The following is an 18,756-nucleotide window of genomic DNA, read 5'->3' on the forward strand; positions in this document are numbered from 1 at the left end:
CCGAGCGGGGCCGCCGGCTCCTGGCTGATTCTATTTCTCTTTTTCCTGCAGGTTGCTGAAAAGTGCCTTTCCTGAAGCCACCGCTGCTTGGATTTCTGTCTAGGGCTGCCTCTCTCTGCCCCTCGCCCCCCCTCTCTGTTTAATTCGGCGTTGCTTGCGGTCCGTGCCCTGACGGCGGCTCCTCCAGCCTTGCCCGGTTTTTTTTTGGGTTGTTTTTTTTTTTTTTTTTTCTCCCCATTTACACGCAGTTTGCTCAGCCATTTTATTTTTTTTCTTCCCCCGACTATGTAGCAAATATTTAAAAGAAAAGAAAGAGGAAAAAAAAAATCAGACATCCTTTTGCCTGTTTTGATGCTCGTGAACCATAATTTTTAGAAGCAAGAAATAGAAGGAAAAAAAGCAAACCCGAAGTTTTCTCCCCAAGGACCGAGACCATTCCACAAACTGAAGTGCTGCCAGCAGCATATGCTTTTTGCAAGAATAATTGAAACCATTAACTGGAGAGCACAGAATTCTTTTGAAAGTCTGCCAGTTATTTGCAAGTAACTTTGGCAGTGGCACAAAATATAACACTTGTATTTTAACTTCTACAATTGCACTTTTAGGAGCTGGCCTCTAATTTGATTTTCAGTTGTTCTGATAAGATTTCTATTTTATGATTGGCTTTATGTTTAATTCTTGTTTAAAGAAACACGATTTGACTTAAATGAAAACCTAAGTGCTGATGAATAGGAGTTCTACCAAAGCAACAAGTTAGTTATTTCTTCACGTTTAACTTGAATTCACTTTTTTACCCTTTTTTTAAAAAAAAAAAGAAGAAAAAAGAAGATCAGCAGTAAATATTACCCTGAGGAAGGGTGCGATTGCTTGCATTTTAATTTTTGTTTTTTAATATGGCTGTAAACGTTTCCCTGGTTCGTGATACAAAATGGCTGACGTTAGAAGTGTGTCGAGAGTTTCAGAGAGGGACTTGTTCTCGGTCTGATGCAGAGTGCAAGTTCGCCCATCCGTCACGGAGTTGCCATGTGGAAAATGGTCGAGTTATTGCCTGCTTTGACTCCCTAAAGGTGAGGACTGTAACGCGTGCATTACCTAAGCTTCCTTGCTTTTCTTTCCCTTCCGAGTGGCTCGGTGTGCAGGGGTGTGGGATGTGCAGAACAGCTGTTTATTGCTCTGTGTCTGCAGGGAGGATGCAGCTCCTGAAATCTAGGCTGAGTCTGACATCGGGTGTGATTGCCTGGAGTGCCAGGCATTGCAGGGAGAGAGGATTTTATGCAGGGCATTTTTCAGTGGTAGCTCTGGTCTCATGTAGGTGTCCCTGAAACAGAGAATGAAACAGATTGTGGTCAGCAAATGAAATACAAAGAGTAGAGAGAACTGAAACGCAGTTTTGAATGTCCAGATCAGATAAGCTGTGCATTTGGTGCAGGGATGTGAAATGCGCTTTTAATGAGCAGAAATGAAAGCAGCATTTTAAGATAATGAATCAACTTTACATGTATTTCCTGGAGACAGAGTTGCAAATACACTTTAAGATTGTCCTGTAGATGAGGACCAGCCAAAATATTTGGAGAACATTTCCAGGAATGACCATTGGGAAATGCTTTCTGCTAGGGACACACGAACTCGATGGCTCTGCCAGGCCTGTTGGAGCTATGGCTAAGCCTTGAGGTTGGTGCTAATCCTTGCAGAGTCTGTTTTGGAGGCAGTAAATGGCTCTTGGTTGCTTGTCCCTGCAGGAGTTCCAGGGGTGACTTTCAAAAATACCAAAGATCTGGACTGTGAGTCAGGGTGAGGAGTGGGGGGGGCTCACAGGAGGGGGATGTGGGCATCTGTTTCTGGCCTCCCTTCACTATGGTTCTTGGGTAAAGGAAGATCCAGTTTTTTTTTCTTCTTCCCAAATCTATGACTCCTCAAATGTATTTTTACTCTGAGACCATATGGATAACTGATAGCAAATGAGAATTCTTGACATTGTGTTTAATGTTTTGACCAAAGTAATCAGCCTGTTAAAATTTCTAGAAAGAGTCTGGAAAATTTTATAATCTTAAAAGTTTTCTCTTAAATTTCAACTGTTGCTTGAAAAGATTTGTGTTTATTTTTATGAGCATAATGAGTAACAGAACTGGTGGAATTATATATGCAGAGGTTCAGACCAGGACTGGATCTGGACTAACACTGGTTTACCCATTTTGTTCCTGTTAGTGGCTTCTTCATATTTTTATTTCTGTTCTCTTTTTCCAAGAAGCTCATGTTTTCTGTTTGCATTCAGGTTTCTCTTTTTAATCTGATTATATGAAATGACTCGTAGTTACACAGTGACTTTCAAATGTTCATTTACATTGCTGGTTTCCTGACAGTGAGAGACAAACACTTTTTTTATTGAAGAGGGAAAAAAATCGTGTTCTTTATGCCCTTGAAACTTTTGAATTGTAGCCAGTGGTAGTGCAGATAATTTTAATGACGAGATTAGTATGTTCATATTTTATAGTGTTTATTTGTGAATGGAAAGGAGGGTTGTCACACTGTGGAGGGTAGTTTTGTGCCCCTTGCTGGTATTTGCAGCATTTTGGGGAGGTGTTCCTGTGCAGTCACCCAACTTGGCTGGGCTCTGAGCTGTGCTGTCACCCGGTGTGTGACGCTTCCCCACGTGTGCTGTTGGCAGTGCAGTTCCTGCAGCACGCCCAGGCTCTCTGTGCCATCCCCTCTCTGCACAGCTGGGGCTGGGATAATGTGCAGGACCAAGTCCATGAGCAGCTGGGGTTCCAATCCCACCCACTGGTATGAGTAAATACTTCTCCCACTTCAGCAGTGGGGATGGGATGGGGAACACCATTTTAAGAAAACAAAAAAGAAAAAAAGCCCAGGGGAAGGAGTAGGGTGTGATCTTCAGATCAGAGTGTTTCCTGTGTAACTGGCTGTTAAATAATGTTCTGGTTGCTGTTTCCTCCTGGCACAATAGCAGCGTGATGCCCAGTATGTGCTGGTTAAGTGGCCTGAATTTTCCAGAGAACAGGTTTTTTGGACTTAGGGATGCCTCATGGGGGGCTGACAGCTCTGTCTTTAGGAAGTACTTGAGGAGAGCTCCGACTGTGCAAAGCATTTGGCCAAAGGTGATGGGGCTGTTTCTGCACCCCACTTTGCAGACAAGGAAGTGGGTCTTGGAGCACTTCCATCAGACCCGTGGATCCAGCAGGTGTCAGTGGGCAGAGCCCTGTTTCCCTGTGCCATGGAGGGCTGCGGTCCCCAGTGCTGTGCCTTGATGGTGTGTGTACATTTCCCAGCGGAGATCACCCCCTGGGGACTAAACCCTCAAACAGTGGTCATTCTGTAACTGGGCCAGAGCTGGGCTTGCAAAGCCCAGTTTGCAGTGGTCTGGATGGGCTCATGGCTGTAAGGATGACTCTTACCGGTCACCAGAGAGATGATACATTCTCAGACCCTTTTAGAGGCTTTTGGTTCCTATTCTGTGGATGCTTTTGTGCCCAGCAGCTGTGGAACACTGACCCTCTCTCCTGTGGAGGCTCAATAGCTGCTCGGTGCTCTCTTGTCTTTTCATGACCTGCATTAGCAGAACATCTGTGTTGCTTTATTGGAGGCAGGATATAGGATGCTTGTGGCTAATAAGTTTTCCCGTTGTCTCCCAGGGCTTTGTTCAGACGTTGCTTATCTGCATCCATTGTGTGCTGCTGCTGCTTGTTTTTGTGGGGTTTTTTTTCTCACAGACCTCTTAAGCTTGAACAATGCCTTCATACAGGAACTTCTGATAACCCAGCAAACAATGGTCTCACCTCACTGGTCAGGTCATGCACAGCATCCATATGCTTACTGAATCGCCCTTTTTCCCCTTTTACCTCAATCTCCTATAGCAGTTCCATGCCTGCTGCAGTGGAAAAATCAGTAAGGCTTCCGGAAGCAGTCAGGCTGCCTCAGTGTGGGCTGTTTTATGGGTAACTCTGTGCTACCTGTAATCTTGTGAAGAACACACAGGACTGACTCCTTGAAGGTAACGGGGGCCCTCACTGATGCTCAGGTGGGGGTCACCAGAACTGTCTCTGCAGAAACGTTGTGTGTTGTGCAATGCTTTGGTCATGAAATGGCTGGTCTTGATTAGGTTGAAAGTGCAAGGCTGGATCTTGCTGTCCTGAGCTGTGTTTCTTCTAAGGGGGAGTTTGCACATTTGTAGGCAGCAGAAGGAACCTTTCTCAAGCAGATTGATACAAAACTTAAAAATAGTTCCTTGCAAGAAGCTGTGATTTGAATCAGATGCCAAGAGAACTCTCACTCTACTCGAGCATCCCTCCTTGTTATTCTGGAAGCAGTGTTCTCTGAATTAATTTGTGTGAATGGCAAGGAGAATCTGCACTGCTTGATTGCAGGGCAATCCAGAGGCACAAGAGCTGGCTATGCTGGACCATCCCGCTTCCAGAAGCGACCGTGAGGGCTGCTGGTCAGTGACCAGTGCTCTCTGGTACCTCCTGGACAGTTCCTGTGGCACCTCTGAGCAAAGGAGAGGAATGTCATGTCATCCCTGTAACTCGGGTGGCCTCTGGGTTTGTTCATTGCTTCTCTCCAAGGCTCAGTGTGCACCATCCCATGCAGAGCCAGTGCTTTTTGTAAGGACTGGGACATGGTTTGCTGGCTCATGGCACTTCCTACAAAGGTTTGTTTTGGGACTTGGGTGGGCTGCTCCTCAAGTCATTAACTTCCTTATTCAGGCTGGATCAGGAGGGTGGGATATGAGTTTGTCTGACTCTTAGTTCCTGGCCAGCGAGTCATTGGTTGGGTTTTCAGTTTCTGATGTCAGGAAGGGAAAAAAAGCATAATCTTTGGTCACTAATGGAACAGAGAGCTGGGAGATGGGACGTTAGGAGATGGTGACATATTATATATAAGTGTGTAGGTAATACACATCAGGTGTTCACAGAGGCTTTAATTTATACTGCTCACAGTATGGGTATCTGCACAGAGGACTTGTGGTTTAAAAAAATCTGCTTTGTGAGGTGTGGCTGGGGTCTTCTGCTGTTTATGGGTTTTTACATTTTCTTTATGAACGTTAATGTGAATTGAAGCTTCAAAGAGCATTTTGAGACAGAAAATAGTGGGGTGAAAAATTTCAGTAATGTGAATTTTGACTTTGGGAGGTCTAATGTGAAAAACATTGTTAAACTGTTGCATGTTTCAAAGGAGTACTCTATAAAAAGGTGAAAAGTTTCCTGTGAACAGGCATAAAAAGAAGTTAAAAGTAGTTTTGTCTAAATTGTCTATTTTGTAAAAGAAGTGTTATTCTCTGGTAATAATATTCAAAATCCCACGGCAGTCTAAAATGTTCACACTACTTGGGCAATGGATGTACTATATGATCTTGAAACTGATATACCTGAGGCTGTTCCTCACAGTTTTCATGCTAATTTGTACCTGGTTTGTGCTGACTTGACTAGAATTGTTGCTGACTTACTGGTTGGCAATCAAATTTATTTTTTTTCAATTTAAATAAACTCCAAATTAGGAAACAACTAAAAACACCGACTAAACTTAGCATATGGTTACACTTTCAGAGAGGAAAAAGAAAGCAAACAAAGCCATAGTGATATTTTTGGAGACATTCTGGCTCCATGTCTCAGCTCAGTGTAATGGAGATGTAAATATTCCACAAGAAGAGTGTTGAGCCAAGTTACCTGTGTGACAAACATCTGTTTTTCCTTGGTCATTAAGCCACTTTACTGGCAACAGTAGATTTGCAGCAGCTTTCTGTCCACTCTGGATGCTTGTGTGTCTTAAGACATGTCATAAGTGCTTTTTGTAACTACAAAAACACTTAAAACTGTAAGTGGAGAAAAATGTATTTAGACTCAATTTTCTTTATAGAAACTGTTAATACTGTATTTCTCTTTCTATGTTAATTTCTGTATTTCTCTTTGTATTTCTCTCTGAAGTAAATTGGTATTTCAAGGGGAATAGGAGAGCTTGTGGGGGAAAAATAATTTGTCTATAGGTAATAACAAACTCCATGTTTTCACAGCCTAATTTAATTGGCACACATGCTGTCTATACTCTGTAGTGTCTTCAGAAGTTTTTGGCACATCTGTGGGATGGAGAGCACTGATGGAGAAGCTCACCTGGCACTGCCTGTTGCTGAGCATCTCCCAGGCTTGCCCCAGGGTCTGGACTGCAAGATGCTCTCTCTGCAGTTAAGGCTAGTTACTTGAAGATGATGTGTGACCTCCCTAGGTATGTTCAGCTTTCCAGGGGAAGGATACACCTTGTTTATTTAATCTGCCTGGCTGATCTTTCTGTGGGACAGACATCTGTGCACAGTGTTTGATTTGTTTAGTGCTATCCAATGGTTTTTCTGATGGCCTGGTAGTCTCATTTCATTTATTTTCATTTATTTGTGACTTTTTGACAGTGAACCATGGCAGATGAGCTCTGGTGGGTTTGGCAGTCATGGTTTTGAAGGTTGCTGCTCTGAGCTGTCCCCTTGCTCCTCTGTTGTGGGTTGCTGGTGGGGTTAGCAGGAGGACAGAGTGCCTTAGGCACTGAGTACCAAGTCCAGTAGCTGCAATTCCTTTGGTCCTGGCTCTCTGCAGAGTTGCTGGGTGATGAATTTGTGGAACTGGAAACAGACTGGTGTTACCTGGTGACTGTGCTGCAAGGACAGCAATAGACAGGGAGTTGCAGAAAGATCTTATTTATTGCCAGCTGTTAGCAAAGTTGTAAGGCAGAGTCCTTGACAGGAATTCTTGTCTGTGCTCTAAAGCAAGGAGGTGGTCTTTGAGGTGTGTTATGGAGAGCAGAGATTGGTTTTATCCTTAATCTCTATCAGGTCTTTCTGTAGCTGAGTAGCCTCAGCAGGAAATGCTACCATGGCCTTTACATTTACAGGGACATGTGCTTTGTGAAACTTGGTATTGTCCATGACAACATGGCAAGAAAGGTGAGATAATTGTAGGTTTTCCTGGTGCATAGTCTAGTTCTAGTGGAACTCTGGAGGGATGCTCTCTTCTCAGCTTATTGCTCGTACTCCTGTGGAGGGTGGATATTTGGTGACTGGGTATTTGCTGTGCAGTAGATGGAGAGCACCCATCTGTGCCCCAGACCTCCTGACACCACATTTCTCCTGAGGGATTGCCCACACAGGAGCTAATGCCTTTGCTGTTGCCTGTGGGTGCCAGTCTCATGTGTGGTGTCTCTGGGACAGGTTCAGGAGGCTGGCAGAGGTGCAGACACAGGCTGGCATGCTGGGAGTGCAAGGGGCATGGACAGGAACATCATCCTTGTCTGTCTGCTTGCAGCTGATTAATTGATTACAGCTTTTCCTTGGGCCTCAGAATTGTGTGCTTTTCCCCTTGTACGTGTTGGAAGGCAGATCTGTGCCCACAAACTAATCCTGAGAGCACATTTTGGAGGCCAGCCTCTTCAGGGAGATGGGCCAAGCGAATTCATCAGTGGGGTTTTACTGCCAGCCTTGCCTCTCCTTTCCTCACCAGCCAGCCCTGGCAATGCAGGGCCTCTGCTCCTGCCTGCAGCTCATGTTGTCTCATTCTTCTCCCTGTGGCGTGAGCAAACCACCATCCTCAAAGGGTAAAGCCAGCAGCATTTACATTATTAATATTAGCCAAGAGTAACTTGGGTTTCTGGTTGGGAAGATGATGGTAAAATGCTGACTGCTGCTCACACTTGCCTAAAAAAGCAGGAGAGAAATTCTTTTGGGATGTTGACTCTAAACCCTTCTGAGCTTTTGTGTGTGCTTAAAGCAGATACATTTAAGAACCTTTTATGGGCATATTGCAATGTTCCACTGCCATGGCATGCCACCTCCTGCTCCTGAGGCTTGCTTTCCCATTTGAAGGGCAAAGCTCTCCAGAACAAGGTTCTGGTTCTGCAAAGTACTTAAGCCTGATTTTAAGTGCTGTACAGTTCCTGTGGGCAGCAAAGAGCTCCTTGTGCTGGAGTGAGCTGTTGCATCGAGTTTTGAGCGTGGGAAGTGGTCTCCTCAGCCAGTCTGAAGGGGGACAGCTGCCCACGGTCGTTTGCTCTGCCACCTTTGGCTTTTGGGAGTTTCTTTGCACGCACACCTTGAGTTTGCAGTCTTGTCAAGCCTGATGGGATCTGCAAGCACCTGCTCCATGCCTGTGACCCAGCACAACTGCTGGGGGATGCTCTGTGAACCCCAGGGTTTTCCTCTGCACAGGGAGGGGGCAAAGGAGATGCTGGGCCCAGATTGCAGGTGGCTGTGCTTATGTGTGTACCCCTGCTGCTGTGAGTCAGAAGTTGGCCAAGGGAGTACAAAAGGGGGATTGGGAGTGTGTGTGTGTATACAGTGAGCTCTGGCACCTCAAATGGTGCCATGTTGCAAAATGTGGCACTGCCAAATTCTTCTAGGGAAGAAGTTCAAGCATTACGTCTTCCAGCCCTGAAATGTAGCAGTAGCTAACACTGGGATTGAAATAGAAGCACCAAGCCTCTGCCTGTACAGAGTCTGGGGCAAAGAGGATGCTTGGCTGTGATGTCCTGTCTTGCTGCAGTGTTGGTGAAGCTACCTAGGGACTTCTCATGCTCCTGATTGCATTAGGCCAGCAGAATGAGCTGGGGGGAAGGTGGTGAAAAGATGTTTTCAAGGGGAGTGACTGAGCAAGCATGTGGAATTGGCGAATTTCTTCAGTGGCATAGCATCAGTTTGATGTAATCCCTAAGCTGACAATAGCTTTCTGCCACTTGGTTCACCCTTCTGAAGGAGGGTGCAGTAACATGCTTTTATGTAATTGAGCTGTTTGGAAGCTTTAAAACAAATATAAACAAGATGTGCCAGGCTTTTTGGAGAGCCCAATGCCTGACATCTCCCACAGAGCATTTCAATAAGTGGTTAGATTTCCAAGTGAGGAGCTGAGCTCTTTGAAATTCTGTCCCTATAAATATTGTTTTGCTGGTATTAAAATAAATGCTTTGAAGACCTTGGGTGAATGTTGCCCCATACAGGCACAGTTTTACTTCTGGCTTATTAATACTGTTTTATTGCTGTTCATAAAACAGCAGGGACCCAGGCAATGACCCCCTTCCTCACCCCATATAGTCCTTGTGCTGTGTCTGATGACAGTCTTGATTAGAGGAAAGGCCAAGGATTTGGAAAACCACCTTTCAGAGCCTTGTGATGATGCAAACTGCTTCAAAGTGTTGTAATGTCGGTCTCTGTGCCTAATTGCACTTTTTGACCTCACAGGAGCAGTACCAAAAAAAATCCTTGAGGGCTGAGTGTAGCTGAGCTGCTGTGGTAGCAAGACTCTGGGTGTTTTAGACAGGTGTCCTAACTGAGTAATTATTTCAAACCCTGGCTCCTTCCAAAGGAATAGCTATCAAACTTGCTTAGTTCTGTAAGCTTACCTGCCTGATAGGAAAGCCCCCTGTTCTGTAATGGCAGTGAAAATATTCAGCTTAACCATAGCTAATGAGTTAGGATAGTAAAATCTTTCTGCTGTCCACACAGTCAAAAGTACATGGCACAAAAGTAATGCTCATCTCTCAGGAGCCCTGGGTTTTGCATTTGGCTCTCTGAACGTCTGGTTAGTGTTTGGCTTTGGTTTAGGATTTCAGTGACATGGTTACTTGATGTCCCCACTGTCAGAGCAGCCGGATGCTGGAGTAGGGATTATTAACCACCAGCTCTGTGTTTTTACCTCCTCTGTCTGAAGCCAGCACTGGGAATGACTCCGTGCTGTTCTCTGTGTGCTTCAGTTCCAGGTTGGAAAGCTGAGACCTGGAGGTGCCTTTCTGCAACATTTAGCTTAAAGCTGTGAGGAAGAAGCATCTTCCTGAGAGGGCACAATTGGCTCACTGGGACATGAGCATACTCAAATCAAGCAATTCCCCAAGTTTGTAGTGAAATGTTACGGCAGATGGCCCGCTTACAATGCGGGATATTATTAGAACCATGATCAGTGCTAATAAGGTCATTGGTGGAGGGGGAGGAGGTCAGTGTCTGACCTTGTTTGGAAGGTGGCAGCCTGTGCTCTGTGAAGTTTTCTCTTGCAGCAGTGGAATGTGAATGTTTAGAACAAGTTACTTTGTGTGTTACTCTGGCTGTAGAGTGGAGAGAAAGACCCATCACCCCATCCATCAGAACTACTGCAGGGGTGCTGCTGGCTCCCATGCCTTGCTGAAGTAGGTACACAGAGCACCATTAAATAAGTGAGGCAAATTCTGCTGAATTCTGGGAATGGGATTCAGGAGCAGTTTAGCTAATACTAATATAATAATAAATATATATATATATTATATGTGTAATATATAATACAGAATGGGTATGGTATCACAGTGCATTGCCCAGGTGACTGGTGGGTGGTCTCCTCTGAGTTTTATCTTGCCTCTGACCATACTCTGCATTAACATAGCACTAACTTTCAGCGTTCTCCTACACTGGTGTCAGAAAAAGACTCAAAACAATGACTACAGATAGGAGTGTTGGAGTCCAGTTGAGTTGCATGAGTGATGTCCACGTCTCTGCGCAGCAGTACGCACACCAGGTTCTGATGGGGATTTAAGCCAATAGCCTGAAACATGGTGCTTTAACTCTGTTTCATTACTTCTTTTCCTTATGGGTGATCAGCTCTGGGTGCATAGTGAGAGGAGATAATGCTTAAATAGAAGGGCATTTGGGAAAGTCTGGAGTATCTTGGGGTTCAAAGGTGGCCAGGGCAGCGCTAACACGGTGGAGTTGCAGCCCATGTGCCTGAGATCGTGGTCATCATGACGGTGCTTCCCTAAGTCCCTGTTACCCACAGGCGCACGGCTGGTGCTGGCAGCAGTCACACGGAGATTAGGTCCTTAAAGAGCCCTGCCTCAACTGAGCAGAGTTGAATGTAAAACCTCAGTGTGTAATCCCAGCAATATTGGCCGATCCCACTGATCTGTTTCTTCCTCTTGCTGTCCATTACTAAAGGATCAGAGCATGGGTGAGGCTTGCGGCCATTATGTGCTCTTGATCCCAAATGGTTGGTTTGTGCAATGTTGTGCTGCGTGTGGTGCTTGGGCTCTGCTCCCAGAATCCCTTCCACGTGATGCTGCAGATAGCAAACCCAGGATAAGTTTGCCAGGAGAAAGCTGGAGCCTCATGGGGTTGGACATTTCAGCCCATGCAGTAGCACTTTAGTGCTCAGGGTCCTGGGGAGTTGAAAACCAGCCATATAGAAGAGCCTTTAAGGAGGGCTTGGAAGGTCATCCAGGTATGGCAGAGATGATCGTGTTTTAGGTCAGCTGTAGGAAGAAAAGCTCTTTCCTCCCTGTGGGGGAATCTTGTTTCATAAACCTGTGGACTTTCAAGACAGAGAGTTGTGTTTGTAGGGAATGTTGCTCCTTCCCAAACATTGTAGGGGAAGGTGTTAAAAGATGCTTTTGCTTATGCAGGAACCCTCCCAAATCTTGCTCCGATGGTGCAGCAATTGAAGCCTTATTCTAATGCCTTTTTTCTTCTTTATGCTCTGTTTCCTCCTCCCCTCTGGGCCTATTTGTCCCCAAGTCCTAGAGCAGCTCCCCTGTCCTCTTTGTCCCTTTTGTAGTGTCTGCAGCGACTGTACAAGGCAGCCTGAGAAGTCTTTTGCTCTCCACTCCTGTTGCTTCAAAAGTAATTTTTGTTTCTCGGTGCATCTGGTGCCCTTGCAGATGAAGATGTAATCGCAGTTACCTCCCTGCAGACTTTGACTCCCTGCTGTGTCAATCCTGTTGCCTGTAAAACCTCGGTGATGTGCTGCAGGGTGGGAGCTGGAGCAAGGCAGGCAGGCTGAGTGACTCTGGGGCTCGAAGCTGGAAAGCCATCAGACAGGGATGTCTGAAACATCTGAGCTGTGAGGGACCTCGAGGGAAGGAGATTGGGGTGACTCTGGGGAGCAGTGCAGCTCCCCAAGCCACTTTCCCATAGGACTGGGGAGCTCAGGGATGTGGCAGAGACCCCGGCCACCCATCGCTGCCAGCTCTGTCAGCATCTGCTGGCTGGCATGTCACGGCAGGGCACAGATTGCCCAGCACAGCCATGTCACTTCTGTCACCAGAACCCACCCAAACCGCTCTGCAGCATCCTTGGGAGAGTTGGGGGCAGGGAGGGTGAAATCCCTTGGGGGATGGGGGACAAATGGGCAGGTTCATTTTTAGCTAGTGATGCAGAGGTAGGACACTGGGCAGGCTTCGAGGAGGAAGGAGCTCGGGAGGCATCGAGGGCATCACGGCAGCAGCCCGGCACAGAGCAGCTGGAATGCAGTCTGGGTGTTGCTGAGGCTTCCCCTGGCTGCCTGGGGTTTTTCCATCAAGTCTGGTGTATTTAGACTGAAAACTCTTCAGGCTGGGACTGTCTCATTTTGTGTTTGGGTAGTAATTGGAGCAAGACCCTGAGCTGTAGCATTGATGAGTATTTGTATTCCCACAGCCAGAAATCCCCTGCTGCGGCCTTGTGCGATAAAGCACAGATTGAATTAAGAGGATTTTCATTGTTGTTTTGTGTTTCTCTGCATGGGTTTTTGAAGAGTCCACAGTAATATAAAATCTTTAGAAGTCTTTACTTAGAATAGAGCTCACATTAGGTAGGACAAAAGCACTACTCAAAACTGTGGGGTTTTTTCCTGTTTTGATTGTGCTAATTCTTGGAGAATAATTTTAAGCATCCTTTCAGTGCTTAGCCCAATCAGGAGAAAAGTGTTTGCAATTTTCTTACTTTGTCCTTCTTGGCCTGTATCAGAGGTACTTGAAGAAAACTTTGTGCAGGGATTTCTGCCTGGGCCCTATCAGAAGTCCATCTATCTTGGTTTAAACCAGTTGGAGTATTTTTCCGGCAGTGTTGGAGTGTTTGCTTAGTAGGCACTGGTCCTGCTGCATTCCAGACTTGCTAATGACCCTGGAGCTTCTTTGCAGCTACTCCTCTCATGTGGCAGAGAGACTGCAGATGTCCTCAAGAAAGGTCACTCTTCCTTGCAGAAAAAATCCCTCCAACCCCCATCTATATGGGCCCATCCCACCTAAAAACAAATGAACATTTGCATTGCAGCTGACTCATCCTGACTGTGCCCGGTAAGGGCAGTGAAAGGTCTTTTTCTCGCTGCCCTTTTAGGAAGTGATTGTGCTGCATCTGAAGCTCTCTCTTGTCAGTAGCAAAAGCAAAATACGTGAGATCAGGTGTCTACTGCCTAAGGAAGTCATGTTGTTTAAGATGGCTTTCTAATTGAAAACAGCCTTCAAAAGGTAACCCTTGCATTCCTCATCTGCAAAAGGTTGAGCATCTCAGGCAGTCTGTACTGCACTTTGTGAACTGGACAAGGATAAGTAGCTCAGGGTAGAAGTTTGGAAAGCAGAGCAGCAATACGGGAAGGACAGAAAAACCCCATGGTAATTTGATCGGTTTGCTTTTGTGCCTCAAGTCTGAATAAGCAAGCACATCGACATGGATATGCTTTAGCTACTTCTGCCTCCCCCAGCTTTTCTCTTGTGCTCTCAAACCTAAGTAAGTGAATCTGGTAGTTATTAAAAACATGAATTCCCAAGCACCAAGCAAAAGAAGGGAAAGCCCTGATCAGTTCCATTCGTATCGGTCAGCTGGGACAGATGGATGGACAGACACATGTATGCACATGCAGGACACATTCCTTTCTTAGCTGTTCTGGCACTTACACCAGTGCTGCTCAGAGGAGAATTTAGGTCAGACCAAAAGTTGCATCCCACAGGAGTAAATGGATACATCCACCTAACTAGGCATACAGCCTTTCCAGTGTTCTGTCCTACAGCTCTTGTTACACAGAAGGGAACAGATCGCAGTGGCTACATGGAATTAACCTCTCAGCAGCTGCAATCATGGTTTCTGCAAAATACATTATCAGTTAATACCCATTCCTGGCATCATGGGGAGAAAGCAGACCACTCTTTCTAGATTTTGGTGTCTTTGGGCTGTACATCAGCGTAGAGACCACAGACCCTGAATTTTGGCTATCTAGGTCAGCTTGGAATGCAAGGTGAGCAGAAAGCCTCCTTGAGCAGTCTGGTTTGCAGCATCTGTGTTGGCTTACTGTTCCTGCAAAGGCTTTGTTACTTCATAACTGAGTGTTCTCAGTTAGGGACAAGAGCATGGATCTGCTTTGGCTAAGAGAGGTTGGGAATGTGAATCTGCACAGACCCTCAGAGACTGCCTAACAGACTGTGGGAGCAGGGATCTGTGAGTAGTGTTGTAATTAGAACAGGTAGAAGTTTTGTTCTAGCCAAGGTTGTTGTAATAAATCCATTGTATATTCACAGGTTTTCAGATGTTGGCACAGAATTTGGCATCGTGTTCATTAAAGCTGGCTGCCTGTGTGGCACTTGTGACTAGTGCATGGGAACTGCACCTAAATATGTCTCACTAATTGCAGTTTTATCCCAGAATTGTCATTGCCAAACTCTCCTTTTGCCCATAGAGATGTCAGTGGATTATCTTTGGCACTGTGAGCCCATCGTGTTTGCCTCTGTGGAAAAAGGTCTGTCCTGTTGTCACCACAGCTTGCTATGCTTCTCCATGGGCTCAGCTCCTAACAAACATTTACACTGCCTTAACCTCCCTTTCTCTTGAGATGGTAGCAAATATTGGTCACATATCTGCTTTCTAGTGCCAGGTGCTTTTTAAAGAACACTTCTGAAGATGTTTTTTAAGAGAAAAATCCCCTCTGTGACTTAAATGTGCATATGTTACTGGCTGTAATAAACAACTCACTAAATTGATCAGTCTGCAAAAGCTGACCGAGGTGGAATATTTGCCTAGGGCAAGGCAGGCTTTCTTCTTACTTTTGCTTGTTTTTTTCCTTTTTTCTCTTTCTTCCTTTCTCTTCAATCCATGCTGCCTCCTAGATGGAGGGCTGTGATTCAATGTCACTTGGCCTGAATGTCCTTTTTGGAAGCCAAGGCCCGTGTGAGATGTGTGGTCCTTGCCTGCTGTGCCTAGCAGGCTGCAGGAGCTCTCTTGAAGGTACTTTTTGTATCTGCACCTTTAATCCTTTGGCCAACAGCAAGTTCATTATACCATGGGCATGAAATCTGAGGCCTGGCATGGACCAGAAAGCTTTGGGGTCCCTGCTCGGAGACGTGTGGAGTTGGTGGCACACAGTCAGCTCTTTTCTCATAGCTTGGTAGCTTCTCTGCAAAGCCAGTGCAGAGGGGAAACGTGCTGCTGTGCACAAATATGCCTGGCACATGTAGCTGAAACAGGAGCATGAGGACAAAGCTTGGTCTTTGGTGAACTGAACCGTAGCCTGAGAAAGCAGCTGGGGATGTCAGTGGGCCATCAGGGTGAGAAGCGGGACAAGCTGGCTTTGCTCTCTGCTATGGGGCAAATCCTAGCCAAGAGCAGAAAGGTGTCCTGTGCATTGGAACATCAGACCCCTGGTTCTGACAGATGTCAGGGAGCAAATCCTGTGGTGGCAACTGAGGCCATCACCTCCTGTATTGCTGCATCTGCTGTTGCCCTGCACTCACCTCCTTTGTTGGCTTAAGCAATTGCACAGGGCTGTGCAACTGGGCTCTGACATATCTTGGTGTTTCTACATGACTTGTGGAAAGCTGGAGTGGCAGAGCCCAGCCACATCCTCCCCTGCTCAAGGAATGGTTAGAAAAGCCCAACCAACCTAGCCACCTCCATATCTTTTTATTTGCAATTTAATTTTGCTTTCTGAAGCACAGTGAGAATGAGGTTTTCTGAGCATGACTTTGCCCTCTGCAGGACAGGAGGGAGGGTTTGGGTCAGACTCTTAGTTATCAATCTCTGCTCTTCCCTATTTGCCTTTTCCCTTGTGTAAACTTGAGACGTGAGGCTGCCAGAGGTGGTCACATGTCCGATATTTGTATTCATGAACACAGTACTTTAACATTTATTCTCCTGGGCTTTAACATGCTTTGCTGGGTTCTGTCTACGTGTGGTTTGTCTGCTGCAATTGTAATATTCAACAGACACTGTAGGTAGAGGAAGGTCAGAAGCATCAACTTTCCCATATGACCTTGACAGATTCAGCTGGTGAAAGTTATAGAATTGGATTATGGGATTTACAATGAAAAGATGGTTTAAGGGACAAGAGAAACCGCACTTGCTGTTTTCAAATGCTGGCCTGGTGTAATAGCAATCAGGAGGAACACAATTGAGTGAGATGGAAGGTAAAAGACATATGTGAAGTTTAATTCTGTTTGTTTTTCTTTGGGGTTTTGTGGTGTTTTTTTTAATACAGTACTTGTGCAGTATTGTTCCAGAGAGCTGGCATGGGCTTTTTTTTTTGTAATTTATTATAGAAGAAAAATCAATGATGTGCCAGTGTTTCTATCTTCAGATAGAATTGATTTTTTTTTTTTTACTTAGAAATAGTCCCACATTGAAACCCACAGGAATATTAACATTGCTGGATGTCATCTACTCCACATCCTACTCTGTACATGTAGTGGTCCCAGGGCTAAACATGCTCCTAAATGTGCTCTCTTTACTGGACACTAAATGCCTTGTTTTGTAATTGTTATCGATCATTTCCTTCAGCAGGTCTGTGGCCAGGCAGGTCTGTAAAATTTTATTTGTCTTGGAGAGAGCCTGTTTTTGATACTGTACTAAAGAAGCCTATTTTATTGTGCTTCTAGCATTCCTGAACCTAGGAGAGAAGTGGAATAATAGTTGGAAGACATTTAAAAGGCTCAGTTCAGAACTCTAAATGATGATACTTCTACTCTGTTTAAACCTTGTTTCAAATATGTGGTGGTAGCAGACTGATACGGTTCACAAACGTAGCATAATCAAAATGTATTGGTGGATACAAAAGAAAATAGCTTGATGAAGTCTTTAGTCCTGTCTTTTGTGGAATGAGATTGCTGTTATTGGAAATAGTAATCCCTCAGATAAACCTGTTTTTCTGCTCTGTGGCTATACAACAATAAAAAATGTCAAAAAAAATACTTTGTCAGTGCCATACTCTTTTAATATATATTTTTTGGGCTTGGTAAACACTGTCCATTGCTTGGAGCAAGCTAAAATGTTCCACAAAACAAAAACATTAAAATCAATATACTTTTTTTCATTGAGCATAACAGAGCGTGCCGTTGGCCTCAAAGAAGAGAGCTTGGCAGGGGAACAGAGCTGGAAAGAGTTGTCAAGATGTAAAAATATAATGAAGGAGCTACAGGGCTTTTCCCCAACAAAATAACTGCTCTGAGTTTTTAAGAACCTTCAAGTATAACAAACAGCTTGGAATGAAAATCCTGCATGAAAGCAGGAGGACAGCCATGACCTCTTTGTGCTGTCCTGGGGAAACTCAGTAGAACATTGCTGTATTCAGCAATGTGCAAAACTTCACTCACAGCAGCCCTTAGCTTCCCTAATTGCCAGGTGAATAAGGATTTGGGAATTTAGGCTAGTGCCTGTGGCTGCTTAGAGTCTACTGGAATGCAGTAGTTGCATGTCCCCCCTGTTCCTAATTAAAATATATTTTAAAATGTCAGGGTGATAGTACTTGAGCTCTGTGGTAACAAGCCATCGTTTCTTTCTGGGGCTGGGTTTGCCTGCCGAGGTCAGTGGTTTGAAGTGATTGGCAATGGCTGTGAGTGGCTGTCACCAGTTAAGGTGCTACCAAAAAGGGAGATGAGGACATAGAAATGCTGCTTTCTGCTTTGTTTTTGTCTCCTGTTCTGTTTTGAGTTTTGTAACAAAAACAAGCTTGACAAGCATTTTGAGGCTACAGATTTTAAGTGAGTCCTAGATAAGCATGTTTGAGTTCCAGCAGAGCACATCTGAGCTTGCAAGCCCCCTGTCCAAGTGCTTTGCACTTTTATACAGATTATTTGAAAGGACTGGCATGTGCAGTAGGGCTTGGTCACACTGTGCATCTGTTTGTTCCCAGCATTTGCACCTGATCACAGTCTTACCCTGGTGTGAGGGAAGCACTGTGATGTGCTCAGTGAAATTGTTCAGGTGCTAAACTGTTTGTGCCATGTGATGGGAAGAGTGTCCTCTGCTTGGGCAAAGTGCTGCTGTCCCTTATATGCCTTTTGGTGGTGACCTGTCCTACTCTGCAGTAAGTGTATGACTTTGGCCCTGTCAGCTTGGCCACGTGCCACAGGGGTTGGTCACCATGCGTTGGTGGCAAGGGGCAGCTTTCCAGTCCTGTGGTGGGTGAGAGCCTTCAAGCCCAGCACATCCTCCTGAGCCAGTGGCACACAACACAGCCCCTTACAGCTTGTTTTGTGTCTGTGGTAGAGGTTGTCTTTCACAGACTAAGGCTGGAATGACAAAGAGATGGACGTGTTAGAATTTGTTCAGCAGTCTCCTCAGCTGGCTGTTGGCAGCTTTTTTGCTGGATTTGAATACCTTTTGCACAAAGGTATTTTTTTACCTTCTGTGTCCTTTCTATCTTCCCTGCAAAGCAAAAATATCCTAGCAGAGCAGTCACAGGGGGAGGCCAAAGAACAGCATTAGTGTCTTAGAGCCAGGGATTGTTGAGTTTGCTTTCCATTTCTTGTGTGTTTTTCTGACTCTCTGGCCATAGAGCTAGACCCTATCTGGACTGAAGTGGTAGTGTTTCACTGATCTGTTCTTTTAAAGTTGCAGAGGATAGAATGTTTAGGGCTTTTTAAGCCCAAGCATTGGTTGGCTTCTCAAGGCTCTGCCCCACAGCTGTAGGAAGAGGAAATCTGGGTTGACTGGGACTGTGCAAAATGCACCAGAGGCAGACAGAGACTGAGCAAAGTGTACCAGCCTCCCTTCAGTGGGGTGAACACAGAGTGTCTGCT

The 18,756-nt window shown here is 45.3% G+C and overlaps 1 protein-coding gene across 6 annotated transcripts in view; it reads left to right on the plus strand.

Annotated features, from left to right (window-relative positions):
• Nucleotides 1-18,756, plus strand: part of MBNL3 (muscleblind like splicing regulator 3) — a 93,736-nt gene that overhangs the window by 33,958 nt on the left and 41,022 nt on the right. For all 6 annotated transcript variants that reach the window (XR_004497346.1, XR_004497347.1, XM_015626179.2 and 3 more), the window contains exon 2: nucleotides 52-1,067. Coding sequence is in view for 4 of the 6 variants with exons in the window: in XM_015626179.2 (XP_015481665.1) it covers nucleotides 894-1,067 (174 nt within the window). In the remaining 2 variants the exon portion in view is untranslated. The remainder of the gene's footprint in view (nucleotides 1-51; nucleotides 1,068-18,756) is intronic.

This window comes from Parus major, chromosome 4A, assembly GCF_001522545.3.
Source record: "Parus major isolate Abel chromosome 4A, Parus_major1.1, whole genome shotgun sequence".
Classification (NCBI taxonomy): Eukaryota; Metazoa; Chordata; class Aves; order Passeriformes; family Paridae; genus Parus; species Parus major.